This window comes from Aythya marila, assembly GCF_965140915.1.
Source record: "Aythya marila genome assembly, chromosome: 7".
In the NCBI taxonomy this organism is placed as follows: Eukaryota; Metazoa; Chordata; class Aves; order Anseriformes; family Anatidae; genus Aythya; species Aythya marila.
The window spans coordinates 21,160,002-21,184,608 of NC_139048.1; the positions used below are offsets into that span (position 1 = coordinate 21,160,002).

General features: G+C 38.9%; 1 protein-coding gene across 6 annotated transcripts in view; it reads right to left on the reverse strand.

The window, feature by feature from the left end:
- Nucleotides 1-6,831: 6,831 nt before the first annotated feature.
- Nucleotides 6,832-24,607, reverse strand: part of USP54 (ubiquitin specific peptidase 54) — a 67,267-nt gene continuing 49,491 nt past the window's right edge. The window contains exons 14-22 of one of the 6 annotated variants that reach the window (XM_082765012.1): nt 24,163-24,302; nt 22,954-23,127; nt 19,929-20,048; nt 18,553-18,745; nt 14,821-16,277; nt 12,140-12,258; nt 11,003-11,143; nt 9,262-9,448; nt 6,832-8,489 (exon numbers count right to left, since the gene is read on the reverse strand). In XM_082765012.1, the coding sequence (XP_082621138.1) occupies nt 7,831-8,489; nt 9,262-9,448; nt 11,003-11,143; nt 12,140-12,258; nt 14,821-16,277; nt 18,553-18,745; nt 19,929-20,048; nt 22,954-23,127; nt 24,163-24,302 (3,190 nt within the window). In that variant the 3' untranslated portion in view covers nt 6,832-7,830. Of the gene's footprint in view, nt 8,490-9,261; nt 9,449-11,002; nt 11,144-12,139; nt 12,259-14,820; nt 16,278-18,552; nt 18,746-19,928; nt 20,049-22,953; nt 23,128-24,162; nt 24,303-24,607 lie in introns of those variants that run through there. The other 5 variants (XM_082765014.1, XM_082765013.1, XM_082765015.1 and 2 more) reach the window with 5 other exon arrangements.

Consider the following 24,607-nt stretch of genomic DNA (forward strand, 5'->3'; position numbering starts at 1 on the left):
TCTAAGAAAGAAATTGAATCACAGGAGAGAGAGAGATATATTCCAGATCCCAGGAGAAAGATGCATAGAGCAAATCTTGCAGAGATAAACCAGGTCTGAGAAGGAAAGATGTGCTACAAGCAGGAGAATAGTATGAAGAGAAACTTCAAAACTTTTAAGAGGTTGTTCCATTTTGTTGACTCTCACTAGTGACTGTTAGAAACCGTCCTTTCTGAATTGCCAGAAATGGTATTGTGGTTCATATAAACTGTGAGACTGACTCAGAACAAGCCAAATTTTAAATACATTTTGACACATTGCTATACTGTAAAGTATTCAATGTGAAGTTTTCTCTGAAGACATCAGATTTCCCTGCTGTCCAAAGACAGTTTTTATGGCAAACCTTATTGCCCATAACACAACAGCATCATTCTAAAAGGCTGAAAGCACTGTCTTAGGCCATTTTCTCCAGCATCATAAAATCATTATCACTGCAATACACTAGTTGCCGATGTCAGACAAATTAATGACTTGGAATGGGAACTGAATTTTTTTTTTAGGCCTCTCCATGCTGCTATGGTATGTCATCATGGACAAGGAAAACTTTTTGGCCAGCAATGTAGCTGACCGGCACCCCCGCAAAAAAAATAAAAAAAAAAGCCACAAGGTTTTACAGTTCATCCAATACTGAGAAACTGCACTGACTTAAAAAGCAAAAAATGTCCTCAGATAGTTTATAGTATAAATTACAAGCAACTTTACTACCGTTCTGGCCTATTGCACTCCCTACACATTCCCTTCATTCTCTGGTTAGCTCTATGAACTGGCTGCAGAAATAGGCTACATTTTAAAAGCTAGTCAAGGCCCCTCTCATTTTTCACAGCATATCACAAATGCAAAATAAAAAAAAAAGCTGAGGCAATCCACCCTGCACCACCTACATAGCTCGACTCTAGAATTTTAGGTGATGTTTTTCTTGCCAAAATGTATCAGCCACAACTCTAAATCTCACACCTCTGGGGTGATGGTACCTCAAACTCTTCCTTCGATTTCCCAAAACATTGCTCAACTGCTCTGCTTAAAGCATTCCTTCCCCCTCCCTTATTATCTAGTTCAAACTTTTCCTTCCTTAGCCTTAAGCTATTGCTCTTTCTCCTACCACCTGAGACTAAGCAATTCCCTCTCTTCATTTATCTTACTACCTTGATGATATTAATAGACTATGAGCCAGTCACCTCTACTCACTCTGAAAATTGAGTTCACTCTGCTTTTTGCTGCCCTCCTTTGTGTTCTCTCTGGTGTTTTTTTTTTTTAAAGCCTCCACAAGCATGAGACTTAACTGGCAAAGTATTAAAAGGTAAGCAGGCCTACATATAGGAGAATATCATTAAAATCACTTTGCTTTACTATATGTAAGCTATAATGTAAAATATTTTACTATATGTAACTATTATATAAAAGTGAGAATTCCTACTTCGATGAGTCGTGTTGATCCATGTACAAGATATCCTATAGATAAGAGAAATCCCAAATCCCATGCAGCTATGCCTTCATCTTACCCCTCTGCAACTTTTTAAACAAGCTACTGAAACCAAATACCATTAAACATTAATATGCATTAATCAGAATTAATTGATCCATTGGGACTGGATAGCTTAAATAAAATTGTGCCTTAAATAAAATTGTGCAAAAAATAACCCTCACAAATGGGAAAACCTGAGGGTATGACTAATAGTTAAATGAATGAAGAAAAGGATATCCCAGAATAATACCACATGATGATTAAAGCTTTTCTACTATGTATTTTGTCCCAATAAGTTTATATACAAATAGAAATTTATAAAGCCACTAAAGAGATAGGGGCTTTTTTCCCTTCAAACTGTAGGAAGATTTTGTTTACATTTATTTTCTGATCTGTACTGTCTTGGCTTTTCACATCAATTATATCATTGTGTTCAAATCAGCAGTTTATTATGAAAAATCACTTGAGATGACCCTCCTCCATGTTCGGATGATTAAGGTATCATAAACACCTAACTGCTATATCAGCTACAGCATCGCTTCTTTCAAGCCTCTAATGGAAGTCCATCAAAACCAGCCTATAGAGCTGAAATGGTTCTTTAACATCAACAGAGCCTTTTTCATCTATCTGGAGAAACTGTGAACTACCAAAACAAATGGAAAATTTAGTTACAGATTGTTTCACCCAATTCAAAACTATTAATACATGGGGTCATGAACAATTGGTTATTTCTTCTTAAATATACTTAAGAATACATACCGGATTTCTAATACTTGTAACTTATTCAATGGTATAACACTAATTTGTATTTAACTAACATATACTGTATTAAAAAAAAATAAAAATCAGTTAACCTGTATAAGAAACTGAGAAGTTTAGTATGCTGTGTTGGTATTACTGCATTTTGAAAGCAAATTATTTTCAAGTAATAAAACAAGTAGCCTCACCGCAAGCAGAACCCAGAGATTTTTCAAATAACATATAAGCTATGCTCTACAAATATTTATCAACGTGTCAGACAAGAGAGGAAGAAACAAGCATTCATTAAACTAGCTTTATGTGCAGCATTTCAGCAAGTAATTCAAGGTTACTAAGTCAAGATTAATAAATCAAAGCAAGTTAATTGCATTCAGATACTGTTTACACTTCACACATATTGCACGTTAACATGCACATGCTCTAATGTGCTTTAATCTACTTAACGCAACCTTGTATAGTTAATCAGCAGTTGTTCTATGTTTGGAATTCCCACAAAAGACAATCACATAGCAATTAGTACAAATTCTGAGTAAAAAAATTGCATGATATGAAACTGTAGACCATCATCAAAATCACTTTGCCAGACTAGTAAAAAAAAAAAAAGTTAAACTAAAATTTAAAAGTATGAAATGATTCTCAGATTTGATTATTAAAATGCAGCTTAATTTATGCTCACTTTTCTCAGGTATGTTTAATTATTTTGATTAATAACATATACACCCATAAAGCCTATGATTCTGTATCTGGGACTAGGCCATCCTAAATTTAAGGTAAAAATCCTGCAATAAAGCTAGTTCAAGTTAATTTACAAATATACTTATGAGCAAGAAGATTAACAGTCTATTCAATGTTCACTCACCCAAGCGTGAATACTAAAAAAATTTGTTGATGTCATTAAGGAAGTTTAGATTTCTTCAGCTGAACTCATCCATTTGTATATGCTTCCACAAACATACTACAAAACATATTCTGCAGTGTTCTGAAGCAACTGTGTAACTGATCTTAGCTGATATTTTTCCATCATATATATTTATATATATACATATATATTTTTAAACTTTTAAAGGGGGCTTTATTTTAAAGTGTTAAAATTCCTTGATAGAAGAATGATGCAGGTAGAAAATTTCAGTGGTAGTGCAGTAGGATTTAATGAAAAAAAAATTTAAAAAAGCCAATCTAATGTGCTTCTAAAACATTTCCTAAGCTTTAAAAAGCTAATTCCATTGCTGAAAGTAATCGTAGAACTGGTATGGAAGGAGCATTGCAGACATGTCTGATTAGGCTTGAAAAGGTTCTGAACTATGCAGTGATAGAAATCTAACTTCTGCTTTTTGCCACCCATAGTGATAAGCAGCAAACAGCACAGTGCTAGGCAATTCCAAAACACATCTAGTGCAAGTGAGGGATCTCTAAAAACATAAGCACATTTTGTCTTTGCCTCAGCTGATATAAACACTAACCTGATTATTACACCGTTTGCCCAGTGACTATTTATACATATAGCAGAGGTATGTAATATGTTTCGCATAGTTTAACTTACAGCTGCATGAACATTATTAAAGTCCTATAAAGAACATTGCCTACTCTCTACAGTCTTCCTTTCTCAAAAGCTTCAGCAGCAGACCAGTGCTAAGGACCCACTCTGCCCAGGAATCCATCCCTTGAAAGAAAGTAATGGGTCTGTCTGAATTGCCCAAGTGTTCTCCAAAAAGATGGAGACTTCTGAGTGAAGAGATGTAACGCATAAATGTTCTTGTAACATTTTTTTTAACCTATCCGTCTATTTCTCCTCCATCTCCAATCCACCCAACCCCTGCTTTTTTCCTTCCTTCTCTTCTCCCCACACCTCCACCCTGATCCCCTCCGCCAAAAGATGCACAGATATTACCCTTTCATTCTTCACTTCAGTGCCTAGTTCAGGTCAGTCAATCATGAAAAAAGGTGGAGTTCATTCCCACTGCGAAAAATATGTAAATGCGTTAAGTGACATGAAATGTAGAATATGCATAGGAAACGCTCTCTACTGATCGTACTTCTTTCCCTAACCGTCACTGTCAGCAGTGTTAAGAAACAGAAAACAGAAAGTTAAACAGTTCCTTCCCTCTTCCCAAAGACCATGTGTTTTAACGTGGGTGCTGCAGCCTTTGTTTAGGAAGGCCCAGGCACATACCTCACGCTTCTGTAGCTCACTTCTCTAAAGCACGGTTCACTTGAATTGAATGACTGGTAAGTCCCTCCAGCACATGCTCCACTTGAGCAAATCAGATGTTCAGCAGATCCGAACATGATTTCAATAAACAGCGCGCACATACTCTGCTGCTTTGAAGAGAAAGAACTGTGCTAGGTAGCTCCTTCTGCACATACAGAAAAAACTGTATTTACACACATTTGCTACTGCTATAACACCAAATCACTGTTTATTTAGTTTTGCTCTTCCTCCCCACCCCACAATCCAGGTCTACATATGAATTACAACACACTGTGAAATCAAATACCAGGTGGTTTTTTTTTTTTTTGAGAATGGGAATTAACTTCAAAATAAATATTTAAGATTTTATTTTCATTTAACTTAAATTCTATCCACTAACCTACTCTGCAGCCAGTGACGGTTACTTTAGAAAGAAAACCACAGCTACGTTGCATCAAAGTTTATAAGCTTTAAGGGACTGTTCCAAAATAGCTGCTGAATTCCTAGTTGAAGCTTCCCCCTCACCCTTCTTATGGGCAACAGTGATTTTTAATGAGCTATTTAACTAATACATAATTGATTTCCTAGGGTTCAAATAGCCAATAAATATCACTGAAGAAAGTGAAAAGCTACCAGTTAGTCAAATTGCAATTAACTTACTAATGTCTCTAGGACTTGCAGGCATGAGCTACAAATGAAGTGATGTTATTTCTTCAGGTTCACGTTCTCTCCCAGGTTAAATGTATTGCTGAATCTACTTCAGTTTGTTTCTATTCTGATATATTACCATACTGCTCAATATGGAAATATTTCAGAGGTTAACGTTCCAGTTTGTCCATTTCAGGCCTCTAGTTCAGTTAATTTCATAGTAAGCAATTAATATACAAAGGTGATTTACAAATCAATTTTGAAACCTGGTAGCTAGAACTACGATGACAGAGTAAAGAAAATACACAATTCCCTTTTAAAGAAAAAAGGATAACACCAGTGGTAGTATGATTAAAATGAGTTGCCTCACCTCAGGATTATTCTGCACAGCTTTCTGGAAGTGTACTTCCTCCTTCACAGTAGCTAGGATTATAATATTTTAATAAAAATCCAAGCATATACATTTTCTTTACTTGCAAATGTTTCATTCTACATTTTGCTTCTTTAAGGTGTGATTTTGTGATTTGTTTCAGTGGACTTCTGTTTTAGGTAATTATTGAGTTCAAGGCTACTTAAGCCTCACTTTGTGACCTGATTTTTTTTTTTTTTTTTTAAAGGTATACCACACAAAGTGTCAAATACCTACCTATGTCCTCATTTGGATCCTGGGTCTACTATAAATTTGACTGCTAAAGGTTAATAAGTAAAGCTGAAAACAAACAGGGACTGCTGTCTAGAGTGATATGATTTGTGTAAAAGGAATGTAACAACAAGAAAGCTGCAGCTGCAACAGGAATGTTTCCATCAGTTGTGTGTGATGCAACCATCCACCTCTGCACTGCAGCTACTTCCTATAAGCAGAGTTGTACCTTCTACAGCTAGGAACTTCGCAGCTCATTATCATGTGTCCACGTCGAGCCAAGGAGACCAACAGTTCCATCTGCTTGGAAACAAACCTTAATCAAACAGCTGTTTCAGTAAAATAATGCTCCATTTCTTTAAATAATTAGTAAAAAGAACAGTAGAACTGTCAAAAGTTTCAAGATATTAAACTGGTTAAAATGTTCTGTGAAAGTCTTTTTTTTTTTTTTTTTTTTTTAGGAATAGTAGGGTGTAAGAAGTGTTTGTGTCCTTCCCCGAGCTAGTGAGGGGCAGTTATGTAAAGAGAAATGTACCACATAACCCCAACACACACTTGAAAACTATGTAATTACATCAAATTGTAACAATAACAGACATCACAGCTATTATTTAGAAAGGAGAAACTGAGAAATGACATTCAGTAAAGTGAATGAAACTCAATCTCAGCCTAAACAGCAAGAACAGATTAAATTTCATCAAGTATCAAGTGCAAATCATGAAATTAACTGGAAATGAAGATTAAAAGACTCAACCTGGAACACCATTGAAAACAGATGAGCAAAACCATGCACTAGAGGGCAGACTAGACCTTCCACTGGCTGGCTGGAATAGGACAGAGTCTGCAGTCCCAGTTTTTATATAAGTATTAAAACTTGCACTGTTACATCACTTGTAACCACTACATCTGAAAGCATTTGCAAGAGTACGACTTCAACTCTTATTACAATGAGATTTCTCATTACACCAATCATTTCTAATGACCCTTATGTACAAGATTAAGAATCCTACGTGCATTCATTTTGCACAGATTCTATACTGTCATCCCCCCACACCCCTCCCAAGACATCTCAAAACACCTTTCAAAGGACAGTTAATTACTGCCTGTTATGAGGGGAAAGTTAAGCACAGTAGTGTGAAACATCAAATTTAGAACAAAATTACATCTTCACGACGTCCTTCAATCTAGTTAAGCACTGATTACATACATTTTGTAAATGAAGTATACTAAGTAACTCAGTGTATAAGAAAATCAATCAGCAATTTCAGGCCAATTGATCAGTAAAGGCAAATAGCAAAGAAAGCTCATAAACAGGTGAATATAACTATTTTCATAGATTTATTTGAAAAATACTTACAAAAGCAAGTATGTTTGACACTAAAATAGTTAAAACTTATTCTGTGTTTACAATGGTGTAATTAAGCGTGCAGCATTAACAGTCTTTTGTTTGAAGCATTGTTAGTTTGCCTTAAGGAAGTGGGGAAAATTCTGTTTTACCAATGAACAATGTTTCCCTACCACTTCCTCAGCAGCAGCTATAGCCGTGATCTCTGCCTGAGATCTCAGCACACTGAAAATAGGGTTTGGTTTGCTAACTGCCAGCCTACCAAGTATAGATTTACTAGAACCTGGAAGGTTGGTTAGTTTTTGTCTGTTTTCCACTATGAAGGAACAAGGTGAGGAAGGAGAGGAAAACAAAAGGATTGGCTTTGTACACAAAGAATTTACCAAAGCTACATTTCATGAAAAAGTCCTTAAACTGTCTTCCCATTAATGGCCATCTTCCTTCAAAACATGCACATACTTCTGAACTTACCCGTAAACCAGTGCCCCTGACATTTACCATTCCTACAGCACTTCTTGCTAGGAGAGGCCAGGACTATAATAGCTAAGATTCCCCACCCAGACAGCAGTTCAGTAGTGTCAGAAAAGAAATACAGTGCAATTAGTTTCCACATGTCGTATAGCTACATTTTAAGACAAAACTGGCAGATACTGATTGAAAGAGTTTGCTGTCTCCACATAATCCACACTATAGCAACAGCTATAGACTGTTCAGAGTGACTTCTCAGGGTGCACAGAGTGGACAGGACCTCACCAGCCGTTATTGTGCATGGTGCCAGTAGCTGTTGCCGCTCGAGCCAGCATGTTTCTGTGCGTCTCCGAAGCAGAAGAAAAAGTCCCATCTTTCACATGCACTGGCAGCATTCGTCTTCTGCCCGGCTGAGGGGTGTAGCTGTTTTGTCGCCAGTCTTCATCTGGGGGCATATCAACTCTCCTCGGACCCGGGGCCTTAACACAGGAAGGGGGCACAGGACAGCCTTGAGGGGCACTGGGGTCCCATGAAGGCCCATGTGGCATTCTTAAAGTGCTGTAGTCTGTGCTGGCTGGCAGCCTGCAACCGATGGCGTAAGACTCATGCATTTGATGTTGCGAAGGCTGCTGGAAGAAGCCTTCCTGTAAACTCTTGCCTGTCTGGCCAGCGTGTTTCCCCCAGAGCGCCGTTCGTTTATCTGGTAAGGTGGCTGTTTGTCTGGCAGGGTAGCTCATGTTCAGCCAACGGCCAGAGACATTTGATGCTCCACCTCCTAAAGGCAGATTAACAAGAGGCTTTTGCCCCTGGGAGAGGGTGCCTCTGGGTGCACAAGGGAGACTCCCGTAGCTCAGTGCCACACCTGGGTAGTCGTCACCTTGGAAAGCTTCACCCCTGTCAGGCACAACCAAAAGTTTCTGGATGACGTTCTTCTGATCTCCTGGGGAAAGATAATAGACACAACACACAAAGGTTGCTCAGTTATGTTCTGTGTATTATTGCTTCCTCACAGAACTGCCAGCTGTGGCCAACATGCAGCAGCAGAAGATAAACTAAACCAATAGTACATCCAGTTAATGGTTGACATGGAATTCTGAATGAAAGCTAATTGCACCCTAAGTATTCGCTTTCCTTTCTGCATTTCCTCCTTATATTACTTCAGTTACCGTCAGACACTTCACAAGGCAAAAGATTTCTTTAATAGCCATCTCTCTTGCATCATCAAGGAGAAGCCCATCGAAGTATTTCAATGCTGGTAGATTAAATTGTTTCTGATGTCTTTCACAGGGAAATTAATTCATATAGAAAAAAACGCAGGAGTTAGTTATTTCTATTAACACAATTACATGTGTAATTTGCTGGAGCTAGCAGCTTGTGGAAGTAATCTAATACATGACAAAAAAAAAAAAGGTGGGGTTTACTGCTATTTTAGCACTAAAGAAAATTCCTCACATAAATGTGAATATGATTTCATATTAAAAGTAACTATAACGTATCCATGAAGATAATTCACTTTTGTTATGTTCAGTGATTCTGTGCTAAGTGGACAATGCACAAGGGCAGAGAAAGAGAAAAAGAATGTGTTTCATCCTTCCAAATTTCTGGAGGAAGTCAGGCTGATGGTGAAGTATCATTACAAAAGACAAGACCTGCATAGTCATATTTCAGCAACATTTCTCATCATGAAGGAGGTTGAAAAGTCCTGTGATTACCTGACGGTTTACGTGCCTTGCCCACCATGCTGGGCATCAGTACATCATGGGGTAGGTGCTGCACCTGGTTTGGGGTGTGCTGGGGATCAAAGGGAAACACAGGAGGATCGTGGGGGAAAGGAAGGGAAGTGGAGCTGGAAGAACGGTGGCTGGTTTCCATTGGCATTTTCCTCATATTTGGTGCTTCCTTTTATAAAATGAGAAAGGAGAAGAAAAAACAAAATGATGAGTAAACACAGAGTTGGGTTGAATCAAGCAACAATGGTGCTGATCCAAGGAAAGGGATGAATTACTGGGAAAAAAATGACATGCATTTGTATGTGAAAAAGGAATACAAATAAAATCTGCACCAATCCAGTAAGGCTTTTACTGCAGTGGCGAGCTATTTGACTTGAATATACCTAGAGAAATATGTTAAAGAAACTTGGTATATACCAAAATTGAAATATACCAAGGAGAAAAAGAACACACAAATTAATCATGAAGGTTTGGTTCACAAATCAAAACCACAGATCAACAGAAGGTCAGAGTTCAAATGCCATACTACACAAGCCATGAAATCAAATAAGGGTATTTCTGATCCTTCTTATTTTCTAGCAGGGTTTACTGAGAGCTCTGATTGAAGACTGAAAAAATTTACCTGGCGCAATTGAAGAATTTACCAGTACTGTACCAGTACACTCTGTTAGAAGCTACCCACCCCAAAGCAGTGCTGACTAAATAGGATGCATACCCTCTCCCCCATCATTGCGTAACTGAACACGATAACAAGCCACCACTGACTTAAGCCTAGTGATTAACTTCAACAGTGGTGACAGAAAGCCATCCTATTGGCTTCTTCTGCTGTGGGGACAAAAATCTTCAGCAGAGGGAGGGGTAGACAACTAGAGGTTTTTGACCATTTCTGCCAGCACCTCCAGGTATGCATTAAAGATCTCAGCAAAGTATGCTGAGGAGCAAACATTCATAATTTTACATACATATGCTTATCTTACTGTATGCAGCAGAAGTTACAATCACATCAGCCAGTCTACATGACTGATCTCGCAACTAAGACTCTTCTACATTTATTTTGCAGTTGGTTTCCAATAAAAATCTAAGTATATTTAACAAAAAACAGATCCAAGCTAAACCTTCACATTATAGCTGGTTATGCTACTTTATACTGGTTTATGCTACTTTAACAGAGATAAAGGAGAAAAAAAAATCAACCCTACCTATTCTTAGTTACTTCCTATATGTAATTGGCTGCATGTTATGTACCAATTCTAGAATCATCTCCCCTTTTTGCTTACCTTTGCTTGCTAAAAATTCCACTTGCTGTATATACACACAGGAGAGCAAAAACTTTCATATGGCTAGTGCAATTTTTATTATTATTATTATTATTATTATTTAAAGATCAAAGCTTTATTAGAAGTGTTATTGAAAAATAACTACGTCAACTGAAAAGATTATACTGGATGTCCTTTTATACCGGGCAAGGAATATTAGCTCACGTGCTTACCAGCCACAGCAAGTATTACTCTGCAATGACTCCTGAAGAAAATGCCTTTGTTATTTAAATAAAAGCTCATTCTTCTACCAGAAAGAGAACAAAATTCACAAAGACAAACTTTCACCTTGGCTTATTGTTCAAGTTGCCCGCCATCTTGTTCATTAACTACTAAATACGGACAGAAAACAGCAACTGTACGCGCAGATAATGCCTCTTTTTAAAGCTACACATCATTCTACTTACAAAACTGTGAGAAGAGACCAAGGTCTCTTCTCTGTTCGAGACAACTGTCCCACTGAGACTGCGAGCAATGCGACGGAAATTCTCTGCACTGTACATTTCCTCCTCTTCTGGTTCCCTGCTATGTTCTCTGGTATACGTGACCTGCAGACAATATCACACAGTTCAGAAAAGGCTTTCTGTAACATCAATTTTGTGTAATAATTATAGGGAATTGATCAATATACATCTAACAGACTGCTTATGAAATGAAATTCTTAATGAAATGCTTAATGAAATTCCATGACCTTTCCTCTTTTGAAATCCTTCATTGAAGTCTTGAGAACTTAAAGCAATTGGGTCTTTCTGGATCTGATTATCAAAAATATTATCCTTTATAGCCATTTCTTTCTATAGCAAAATACAATAAAGTACTACAGTCCTCTCATAACTAAAAAAAAACACCAGGATTATTTGATGAGTGCTGGAAGCTTACTGATCTTATGTTAGCAAGGAAAATGATTATTTTCTTTCTTTTTCTTTTCACTTGTTCTATATAAACAAAATCATTTAATGAGTATGGAATTGCTACAGAAAGTATGATTTCCCCCACAAAATACTTGTATGAATACATATTCATGTACAGACACTGATATGCAACTGCCAGTTATTGAAACAGGTTCTTCTCAGAAAAAAAAAAAAGAGAAAAAAGCATCTTCTTCCCCTCTGAGGTGATCATCTACCAACTGCAGCAAATATAGCATTAAACCCTTGTCTATCAAAACATGCAGTGACGCAGTCAAAAATGGGAAAAAACTGTGTCCCTGTAAGTGGTAATATCCAGAAGCAGTTACCCTAAGTTGGAACACAAAGCCAAAATGTTCAAATACTAGATCTTCAAGTTTTCAGGGGGTATGTGATCTTGGAGTCAGAATTTTGATAATGTGATTGCATGCAAGCTACGCATAGCATGAATTGCTCACGTTTCCACTAATTAATTCTGAACCAGACTGTACTTAAAATTCTCTCTAATATTAGTAGTGATGATCCCACTACTTTTATTTTTTAAAATATATTCCACTTCTCCCAACTGTAACTTTTTTTCACTCGCACAAAGCACTTCCTTCCCTTCCCTAAGCACATCTTAGTGAACATCATCACCTTGGAGACAGAAGAGACAGCGGATCCATACAGATTGCGCTCGATCTCTGCTGTTGGGGTTTTCGAGAGACCCATGCCAGCTGTAGTATGCAGCTTCCTCACATTCAGGTTTGCAGAGACTGGGAAAGAAAATGTTGTGGTTAATCTCGGGGCTTAGTTGTACATTACGTCACATTTCTGTCTATCTTGGCAGAAGACAGACAGGCTAAATACACAGAATGAGAAGTAATCATAAATTCCTGGAAGGTCAATACATAAGCTAACTCACAACATTGTCAAAGGGAGAGTCCAAGACACTCACTCCTGTTTCACTTGCCCCTTTTACAGGGTTTCTAGGGAACAGGGAATTGAACTATTTAACAGAGTTAAGACTTAATGATTTAGCTGCACACCAGTACTTGGTTGATACAAAGGTAAGATAGTTTATGGGGCTAAAGAAGTTCCAGCTACATATGAGAAAACACTTCTTTACTGTGAGGGTGACAGTAACAGAGCACTGGAACAGGTTGCCCAGAGAGGCTGGGGAGTCTCCTCTGGAGATATTCAAAACCCACCTGGATGCCATCCTGCGCAATGTGCTCTAGGTGACCCTGCTTGGCAGGAGGGTTGGACTAAATCTCCAGAGAGATCAATTCCCACCTCAACCTTGCTGTGGTTCTGTCAATGGACAGAAAATCAGCCACCAAGACGGTTACCTGAAGTTACTTGGGATAAACAAGACCCATCTTTTAAGATCCCCACATGTCCATCTGCTTGTGGCCACCCAACTCTACAGTTTGCCAGCCATTCATTCTTGTGGCTAAGCAGCTGAAAGTGCTATTTATAACAAAGATCACTACAGTTACTTTATTTTAGCGTGCCGCCAACCAGATATAATCCTAAGATTTCTCAAGAAATATACAGGTAGATCAATGGCCTAATAAAAATGGTCACAGGGAATCTATCTATGAAGGAAGGAAAGTGAGGTGGCTGGTAACAACACCCTTTCTGCATAGGGGAGGCATTTGGAGGATTGGGTCTTTGGGCTTTTACTCTCTATTATAAAGCTCCAGTAAAGCTTCAGCGGCATTTTCACTGTGAATTTGGATGTAGAAGTCTAATAAAAACAGTTGATAAGTTATAGAAAGCTTAAACTGTATTTCCAAATGAAGAAGTAATTCAAGTTAAGAGAGAGAGAGCGCTGTGCTAGATCTACTCAGGTGATTTTCACCTAGTTCGTTACATAGATATTTTGTTTTCAAACAGAATTTGCAGAGCTTAGGAAGAAGCATTTGAAAGTCACAGCAAATAAGAAGCAAAAATCTCAAACACAAACTTCAAAAAAATATCTGTATCTCATCCCTCATGATGTGGTGGGAAAACAGGCAAGAAAAGTGTTAGCATAAGAACTAAGGCATGACAGAATTCTGGGGCCCTGGTTAACATTAAAGCAAGCGGGCTCTATCCTGCTAGGTGTCTATAAAGAAGTTCCCAAATGAGTGTGCTAAAAGGGAACACATGAGACCTTCTGATCCAAGCCCATGCAAGAGAGTATCTGTGTGGGGAGATCTTGCCTAATTCTGAAACAAAATAAAAAAAAAAAAAAAAAAAAAAAAAAGAAGAAAATGGCTTACACTCTCCTGGCAGACCTGATCCTAAGTAAGATGAGAATTTCATGGAATATTTGAGCTGTTGTATAAAAGCCTGTTCAAGAGCTTACTAGGGTATTCACTCTGGTCACAGCCTGGCTTGATTTACAAGGAAAAACAGAGGTTCCTACCCCTCCCCACAGTTGCAGGGCATAGGGAAACCTGTCTTGTGTATATATTGCTATGTATTTTGTACATGCACATACTTTGGTATCCATCAAGTTTTAGGCTGCTTTGCATTTGATTAGAAAATTTGTAGCTCTGATACAAAGCCATGGATCAAAAAGAAGTTTGTTTCACTTGTGCTAGGCTGAGAATCAATGTTGTCCTATCCCAGAAGATAAGAACAGCTTAAGTGGAACTGGGCTGCTATCATCACACTCAGACAGGTATCTCCAGCAATGTCAGAGCTGTTCTCACCAAGAGCACCAGAATCTCTTAATTTACTTTTGGTACCAACTCATCTACAAGGTCTCAAGGATCTTAGCATAGACCACGTACCCTCAGTGCCACTTTCACTTTTCCAAAACTTAAAGCATATGTTCCTTAGCCAAAAAAAAAACAAAAGTTCAACTCTCATAGACCTAGTAACACTTCTAAAAAAGTTATTCCCCTCAACCACATACAGACTAAACTCTCAAATACAATACAATTACAGTTAAAATTCACAAGTTTGGAGAACATTCATTCCAGACATAGGAACAGTTTAATGAATTGCAGAGGTGATGCAGAATTTTCAAACAGCAAAAGTCAGTAGCCTGACCTAAACAGCTGGCTGACTTGAAAAAAGGAATCAATTATTTCCAGATAACAAGATACTAACAGATATTGCTGCTTGGCAAGATCAACAGCTACTGCAGCCTCCCCAGACAGTACGATCACAGTGCTTCTCTATCCCTATGGGTAGAATGGTTTCAGAATCCTCAACCTGAATCTTTCTGCATCTTTGCACAAATTTTTCTGCTTTTAATTAAACTGACTGAAAAATACACCTTCAACTATAATGAAATACATAGGCAGGTCAACCAAGAAAAACAACTGCAGCATTCTTACCTGATTGGTCAAATGGATACCTAGCACTGTCCTGTCTTCCCAAGAAAGGCCTAGTGGCCTGAGATGCCTGCAGACTAGTCTGATAGAGGGATTCCAGTTCTGAGAGCTCCTGTTCTGTGTCTTGATTCCACTGTGGATGCAGATGTACTGGGATCCTGCTCAAGTCATCTCCAACTGCTCTCTGCTCAGAAAGGGATGGACTTCTCCCAGGTACAGGAAGCCATTCAGTATTCTTATTATCCTTCTGAGAACTGTAATACCTAGTAACATTATCCACCCAACGGTCCACAGGCATAGAGGCAACCATGCTACTAGTAGCTCCATCATCCACCTGTTTCATTCCTCCATCATGACAGTGCCTTTCCAGGTAGGATGCAGGGTCTGCTATATTCTGTCCACCTCTTCTACACAGCTCTTCACTGTGAGCACAAACACTCTTAGAAGCAACATGCTGGGCACTAAAACCCTCCAAAGAAACTACCCCATCCCTAATATCCACAGTTGAATATAATTTTTCAGAAGACTGGTTTTTGTTCTCTTGGTTTTGATGGATTAGCTGTCTGTAACCAGAGGGTGAAGGGTTGATGAAAGATTTTTGCATTAACTTTGGAGACTTCTCATCCTGACATACTGCAGCAATCCAGCCTTTTTCATGAGTACCTTTTCTCTGGGAAACTGCATGCATTTTCTGAAACTGCTCTGCCAAGGAGCGAACATGTCCCTTTGTACTAACACCCTCAGATGTGCAACTTTCTGCTGTGCCATGTTCATCCTGTGAGGGTAATAAAATCTCATGGCTGTTTGCTCTGGAGTACTTATTTGTTTTCTGCAAAGGATCCAGGGAGCATTGCGGTGAAGGGGATGAAGTTGCAGGGGTCATTGCATGATAGCCCCCTAAATGATCAATGCTGGGTCGCACTGGAGAGCTTGCAAGTTTGGAACAAGGACTGCGCTGGTTGTCCTTTTCAGGAGATGCTGCTTGTGGTGGATGTGGACAGTGCAACAGTGTAGGCAAAGGTCCACAGTTTACTGTGTTAGCCTTGGATTTGTACTGAGGTGTGAGAATGGGTGTTATGCTATGAACCTCTTCTAACTTGCTGCTACTGCAGCATTCCCTATAGTCTTTTGGCCCTGTGGCTGTGGTGTCAATAAGTTCCACACTATAGTGGGCATCATTCTCAGTTCTTGCAGGCCTCTCTGCCAACCCTTGCCTATAGGGAAAAGAGGGAACTTGGTCATGAAAATCAGCAGAAGCAGACTGGAAGTTTGGAGATATCCTGTTGGATGGATTGCTTTCAGTAGGGGACAGGGAGGAAGACTCTGGATATAATGATGAGTGCAATTCATGGCAGGAAGCAGGTGGGTGGAAGAAAGAACTGGACCCAAATTCCACTTCTTTGTTGGGTTCCAGTGGTACCTCCTGGCTCAGCAGTACTTGGAGCGGGCCAGTCTGTTCACTAAAACACACAGAAGGGTAAATGATTAGCAGTAGTCATTGCTTACGTTTATCCCTAGGGTGCAGAACTTACCCTATGCTACATACTCCTCAAAACACACTTTTTTTTTTTTTTTGCTAACTGAATTCTGATGAAGACTTGGTATTAAAATTCTGTAGATACATACATGCTAGTCCTTTGCTTCTAAGTCTGATTTCCTACTATAATTGAACTGCTGAATCCATTTCATATTTTTAATATTACTTTACTACAGTTATGCTTTATAGAAACTTTCACAGTATTCTTGTACAGCACCCTAGGCACTTTAACCAGCAGACTGAGTGTGTGAGAAGGAATAATTTTAAGAATAGTAAAAATAGCATTTACATAAAATAAAATTGGTTTCCAACATTAACATCTTAGATTTTTTGGTAAATACTTTGGACAAGTTCATGATCTGAGTATGAACTGATATTTCCATAACGTCCTCTCTCTCTAGGTAGCTTCACATAAAATAACTTGACAAATGGAAGGAACAGGTTGAAATCTCACACATGTTATCGCTGTATTCTCAGCTTTGAGATATATATCCAACAGGTTAAATAAAGTTCATGTTAAATATATAACCACTATTTTGCAATAATTTGCATTCTATGTATACTTCTAAATAAGAATTTGTATTCTTATATACCAATGTAAGACAATTATGTCCTTAGGTCATACACGTCCTTGGCATTTTTTTGCATTTAGTTCAGCATTTAAATATGCAGACCTAAAAAGCAGTTCCAAGTTCACGTCCCTGTGAGGAGACAATAGGCTACAAACAGCTCCAACAGAGAACTTGAAGGAACTGTAACATCAATGCTTTGCTTCCTCCTTGAGACACATAAAATGGAAGTTAACATCATGAGGACCTAGTTGTGTATAGCAGAATGACCTTGTCTGTGACTAATTGCAAGGTTTGCACTGTCTATAACTTTTTTTTTCTTTAATCAAAGTAAGAGTTCAAAACTCTGGCTATGAGTAGATTTTTTTCACTGTCTGCAATATTAGTATTTTGTTCAATACAACTTTTGGAAATGTAACATTCTTTTCACAACGCAGCAGAGAGCAAGCACAACATGAACAAAATTAGTTTAGAAAGTTTTTCTTTTTCTTTTTTTTTTTTTTTTTTAGTTTTCTTAAAATCTGCCAAAATGCATAACTGGGGCTCTGCATTTTTCCTTTGAAGGAGAATACAAGGGACCCCTGATTGACAAAATGATCAGCCCTCATTATGTACAATCCAGGTACTGCAGGAAAAGAACATTATGATCTATAGCTTGTCTGTGTGTAAATTAATTGAGTTTTAGTATATAGGTGTATGTGGCATTTTAAAAACAGGAAAAGGAAAAGATTCTCATCTGAGATTTCATCTAAGTTTATGATAATACAGCATATAAGAAAGGAGAAAGGAAAGAAAAGTAACAGTTCAAGAAACATCCTAAGAATTAGACAGGGATGGTCTAGTGCTAGGAGGGAATGGCATGGGAAGAAAGAAGGGTTAAACTGCATGCTAAAGAGGGTAAGAAGGATCAGTTATAGCACAGAGTTAATTATGCTGGAGTTGAAGTTCATATGGAAGAAAAAAATCATGAAGAGATGTTGAAGAGCCTGCTAGGCCAGGCTACAGGAAGCTGGGAAGCACAGAAGGAAAATGAAGAATGACAGAGCATCAGGGAGAGTAAGTCAAGGTGACAGGAGCAGGATCTAGATCCAAGAGCTGTACCACAGCACCACTACAGAAATGAACTAGAAAGAAGAGACCAGTGTACCTGATGCTTTTCAGACTACAGTGCACTGAAACATGTTGGTTACTGTTCCCAATATAAAAGCAGCTATAGCAAGACTTCTATGATAGTCCAGTCTTTTACTGATTGAGCCCTCAAAGTGCTCCTGATAGTGAAGAGTTGCACGTTATATCCTAAGACCTCCCCCCTCTGGCCAGGTTATCATCTAACATTCTTTCTCTCTGTACACAAAAATCAATGCTGCAAGGCACTGACTCCTACAATTCTCTGTCAAAGCCCATATTTTGAACACGTGCACAGTGAACTATATTCTAAAAAGATTGGGGAGGGGGAGAAAAAAGGTAGCTGACCCTCTTAAAATATGATTTAACCGAAAGAAGAAAATAATGAGGAACAACGCTAGGATTTGGACTATCCAGGGGAATATATATAGTTGGCTACTGATTTTCAGACTGCACTGCTCAGGTGCAGCTCAGATCTGGGTCTAGGTGATATACTTGGACTACCTTGTAGACTGGGCCATGGTGCCGCCCTGTGGTGGGTGGCAGGTTGGCGACGGCAGCGGCTGCGATGGCTGTTGGTGCTGCATGCGATCCTGGAGGCTCCGGGCTTTTCGGATACTGATTTGCAGCTTCTTATCGACTAGGGCTCTGCTGTGAGTGCTAGAGCTGGCATCATGCATGGCAAGTCTTAGTTTAGCTAAAATGCAAAAGAAAACATAGCAGAAAAACAAACAGAAAAAAGGAATAAAATTGAAAAGAAAAAAAAAAGAAAAAAGATGCAGCAAGAACATAAAACATGGACCATGCAAATACTGCCACACAAGAGATCACAAGGATGCTACTGTTTCCATTAATGCACATTCAGCTTAGCCAGGTGTCCAAACAAGTTAATTGAAACTAAACCAAAATAAAGTTAAAAGAAAAAACTGATCAAGTTTTAGCCCAACTTCTCATCCCCTTGACACAGGCTCTTTCCAACCCTACCACATTGCTGCTTCATTCATCTTTCCTCCTTCTGTATGCTCCATACCTGGGACTCCCTTTATGTGCAGGAATACCAAGCTGGGATCTGAAATTCAGCACATACCTTGCTGGAATGAAAGCTAAGAGAGATTTCACAATAGCTGTATATTGCCCCTTATTCTGCAGCCCTTAAGAGGCAATTTCAATTTCAACAAATGCACAGAAACCGCCTACCCTGTCTGCAGCCATTCTATACAGACAGAGAGTAGCATGGGGTGAGACAGCCAGCCAGTCATAATGGAAAAAGACCAAAAAAAAAAAAAGGAAATCACATAGCACACATTCTCAAAGGTCACAATGCATTTAAGCACTTCTATGTCCTATTGCTTTTCTTCTTGAGCATTAGGTACAGCGTAGGCTCGTTTTTGTTTTTTTTTTTTATTAATCCAAAGGATGTAAAGAGTAGGCTACTGTTTTCTTCCCTATGCTACATCCTCCATGAGAAACAGGGGAGCTTAATGCCCTTTGTAATTTGGCCTGAGGATTGGGAAAATTGCTAAGTGAGGGCCAAGTGGCACAAAGAGTTACCTACGGGGTGCTTGCTGAAAGGCAGCATTTAGCACCAGAAAGGACACATCAACATCCCAGTGCTGTTATCGCCTTAGCGCTGGAGAGAACAACAAAAACAGATGCAAACATGAAAATACAGAGATGAAGAAGAATAGGACTACAACCCCAAAAACAAGATACTTGAAAAAAAAAAAAAAAAAAAAAGATTTTGTCACCCAGCACTTTCTAAAGACCATCTGGATTCCCGTATTACAACCTGACAATTTAACATGATTAAATATTTCACAGTTTTCTAAGATATTAGCACTGTCAAAAGCGCAATAGCTCAAGCGGTTAGAGTTACTTACATATAGCTTCGTTACAGAGAGCCAAAGCTGCAGCACAATCCCCCTTCTGCTCCTGATTCAGCGACTCTTCAAAGATTGAGTCTGCCTCCTGCATGGACTTCTCAAAGTCATCATTCCTCCCTGCAATGGGCAGCACCCTTCATTTTGGTTTCATTCTGTGCAGAACCCTCGTTTACCCTCATCCCATCTGTGATCGCCAAATTGTTCCACACATTGACTCATTAGCAGCAGACCTCTTGCAAGGGCTACACATATCCCAAACCATCTATGGTAACACCTAAACTTTCCTAAGCAGGAGTATAACTTAAGCACCCTGATATGCTTGACACACAGAGTAGAACTATATAAAACATTTTTTTCCCCTCTCAAACTTTGCGTACTTCAGAGACCTGTATTTGCATAATACACTGTTTTCAACAGTCTGAATTAGTATAAAAAAGGCAGCATGGACATGTTATAGAGCTAATTCTGATGACTTCTATCAATTAGAAGTAACTTAAATTTAGAATTGAATTCATCAAAAAATAAATCAGACATCCAATTACTTCCATACAAAATGTCTTCAAACTGAACCTACTGAGATATCCACAGAACAATACTTAGACTTGAATGCGTGTATGAATGCAAAAAATAGTTCCATGGATGTGTCGAGTGCATACACTCAACTGCTGAAAGAGACATACAGACTATGGAAACCTAATGGTCTTGTAGCTTTAGAAGAAAAACATGGGGAAGGAACTGAAAAGATATGGAAATCAGTCAGTAATTCTTTTTACGTCACTTTAGAAAATAGCACTGGAGAATAAGAATAAATCATCCTTAGACACAACAGGGAAAGATGAAACACTGTGTCCTGGCATCAGAACATTCAGTTCTGAGAGGAGAAAATGCCCAGACATGCTGGTGTCATCTATTAAACATTATGCAAGTTGTATCCTAAAATGTACACAAATGAGGCCAGAGAAAACAGAAAACAATAATAGACTGTTTCATTTGGGGGTGGGCTCCTTTTCTGGAAGGTCTCCGTTTTGACAGAGAACATCAATATCTTTTTGACCAACTTGTATAGCACACACCATGGCCTGACCTGCTCCCCAGCACCCTTGTGCAGAAATGCAAACACACAAATCCCAAAGAACTCATGAAAAGCGATTTCTGCTGAGAGAAGTGAGATCTGTTAGAGCAGTGAGTTAATCAAGCAGCACATTCAGTTTCAAAATCAAGGCTACTGAGGCTCATAAGCAAGGCCAGTATTCTAAAGTTAGCTTTCTTTGCATGAGTTTAGCATTTTACTTGAGGGGAAAATGAGTCACAAGTGTTCTGGAGCTCTGTGTACAAGCAAGCATTCCAGGCAATCAAGCAGTCTGTTAATGTTAAGCAATTACATCTCTGACTGGGGTGGGGAAAGGCTTAAAAGGAACAAATGAATACCTTCCCAGCTCTCAGGTCAATAACTAACTCAAATATTGCACTGAAGTCTTTTTGGATTAAGCATTATTCTAGTTCGCTTTCTTCCTAACACTGAAAACCCAAGCTATTTTTGCTTCTACCAATTAATGCAACAAGAGGTCAAAGAGGGGCCATTTCTTGGAAAACCGTGCTATTCCCTTTGGGCACGAAAAGCAAAGACGACATCCTCGTGCTCAAGAACAGAAGTTCCCATTTCAACTTTTACATCATTATCATTTATGCTACAAAAATAAACTACACTAATAAAAAGGTATCTGCTATGTTAGATCATAACTTGTCAACTGGCCACTTGCAGGTCACAGCAGAACCATAAAGGATAACCTAGTGGCTCACTGAAAGCACAAACCGTAACAACATTCACAGTGAGACATTCTCATAAAGATCCTATTTTTCAGCTGCCACTGATACAGTGACGTTCTGGCTCTGAGCAGCTGGCACAGCCATGGGCTGCAGAGTGATGGCTGCATTGTGCCCTCAGCTGGCACTGTTGTGGGTGCCCCTATCCATCCTTCACTTCTGTCCTGTACAACAACAGCACCTTAACTCTCTTCTCCTATACCAGGTAGGAGAGAGTAGCGTAGGGGTCTCAGGAAGCTTGTCAACACAGGAGACTACAGTGCCTTGGTGGGATTGCCCCAGTCATTTGGGAGGGCAGAGCCTAGGCATTTTACCAGACCCCTTGCCTTTGATGGCCACCAAGAACCCCATGCTTACATGCTACACTAGGTTTCATTCAATCCCTACTAGGTGGTTCACCCCACCTTCTCTGACTCCCCTTACTGGAGACTAGGAATAAAACAAAAGATGCTAATGTGAATCCTGTCACCAAGCTCCTTCTGTTGCAGTTCCATTCTTCCCATTAAATTCCAATTAAACCCTTTCTGCTGCCATCCCCAGCCAGAAACATAAGGAGTCTTGGAAAAGTCATAATAGAAAATAAAAAGCCAAATATTAACTCTTGTTTTTTCTCAATTCTTGTCCCTTCTGAAAGGCATCTATGCCAAACCCTGCTCAGATTTTCAACACTAGACCAGATAAGCTTGCCCCAGTACTTGTTCCCACCCCTGTGCTGCGGCTGCACAGCTGAGCAGGGAGGGAGAGTGGAAAGTAAAAGGGCAGAAACAGGCAGAATTGCTTAGGTCAGTGGCGCTACCAGACAGAAACTAAAACAAAACTGTGGTCTAAATGAACCAGTTATGCTGCAGGTGGATCTGAGGCATCTAAAAAGTGCTCATTCCAAGATGCTGGTTGAAACCTTATAGCTAAATCTAGGTATCACTAGTACACATAAAATGTAAAGGTGTAAATATATACAAACACTATACATTAGGAAATATCTTGTTGTTATTGTCACAATCAAGAAAGAATTCAGTTAAAATAACAAATTGCTTTCTGTGTTCAACAGGATTGAAATTGATGGTCTTTCACTAACTGAAGATACAAAATTCTAATACTGGGTGGGTGGGGAGAGGCATATAGTAGAAAATTAAGTTCAAAGGTTCAAAAAAAATTCAGCACCACAATCTTGCAAAATATACTGCATTCAAAAGGTTACCCTGATTCTGCAGTTCATCTAGATCCATGAACCTGCTGGGACGGGGATTAAAGCCCATTGCTGCCTCCATTTCCTTTTCTCTTTTCCTGCGCAGTTCTTGTTCATGTGCTCTCCTTGCCACCTCCTCTTGCAATTCATCCAGTTCACTCTTTAAAGGGCCAAAGATCTCCCCACCTTCCAAAAAAATATTTTTGATAGTAAAATCTCTCAAAGTATCCATTAACAGACAAGTAATGTTAATGAAAAATACAACTGCCATTAGCAAATAGCATACTGACCAAACAAAGGCTACAGAATTTCAGACGAATTCTGCTTTGTTAAATTTTAGTTTTAAAACCCTGCCCAAGCTATTTGGTTTCCAATTCCCCTCTCTGTGTCAGTGACTCTGGTAGAATCATTGCAGTGTTGCTTCATGATCCCCTGTAGCACAGTCCATCCTTTAATCCACTGACCCAAGAAACAGCAAATTTGAACAGAGCAAATCATCAGAAGAGAACCCTAAATGGCTGCTGAAATCTTGAGACTTTTTATTGTGCCTGTAATTTGCATCATTAGCTTTAGAAAGTAAAACAGATTCCAACTGAGATAGTTTTCATCCAGGTGCAGAAGCAGATAAAAATGGGAGGAAAAAAAAGCTTATCAATGTTCTACTCAGCACAGAAGAAATTAGTCTTCACTCTCATTTCAACTATGACCTGTGTTCAGAAAGCATCTCCCCTCCTCCCTTCCCCAGACATTCTCTGGAATAAAGTATTTGCTCAGTATAATCAGAATGTGTATCTGCAGAAAAGCTCAGCTTTAGCCCAAACATCCTGTAAATATCCACTCTCACTTGTGACAATTTTCAATGCTGTATACCATTACAAGCTTCTTTTCAGTAGTTATTACCAGTTATGCTCAAGACAACATTTTGCACTGACAGCAGAACACTGAATTATGGGAAAGAATAGGGAAAAAACTTTATCAGTTAAGTCAATCTTTGTTGAAAAAGATACCAGAACAACATGATCAAAGGAATATTCCAATAAAGTTTTTTACAATCCCCTTTGGAAAAGCAAAAGTTACATCTTGTAAAACTGTGCTATATTGCTCAGTGTTTCATTTCCCCTTCCTCGTAATTCCACTGTAAAGAAAAGCATCCAGAAAGTAAAGAACAACTCCAGTACAATTTATCTTGTGGAACCACGACTACTGAGAAGTACATCCTACCATTTCCAATGGTGCGTGCGCTGTTTGTCCAGCTCCCACTTGAAGAATTAGACTCCACTTCCAGGATGCTGCTACTATGAGACTTGGGAATACTGCGCCAAGCAGGAACCAATCCACCTGCCCGTTTCATGTGAACATCCCTCCAAAAAGAGAACAATTACAGTACACAATGTTACTACTATCTTCAGGAGAAATTGTGTGTGCATTTTCTATGATCACAAAAATATTTACTCACATTTTACTTTTACATCCTCATGGGGGAAAAAAAGGTCTACCACAGGAAAGTCTTTGGAAAAACAGAGTAAGAGAAAGCAAACAAGGGGAAGGGACCATAATTCTAATCTACTCCAAAGACTACCCAATGCATATTAAAACCATGGTCTAATAGCTGTTCTCAACTGATTTTAACAGCTGAAAATCTGTTCTGGCTATAAACATGCTTGGT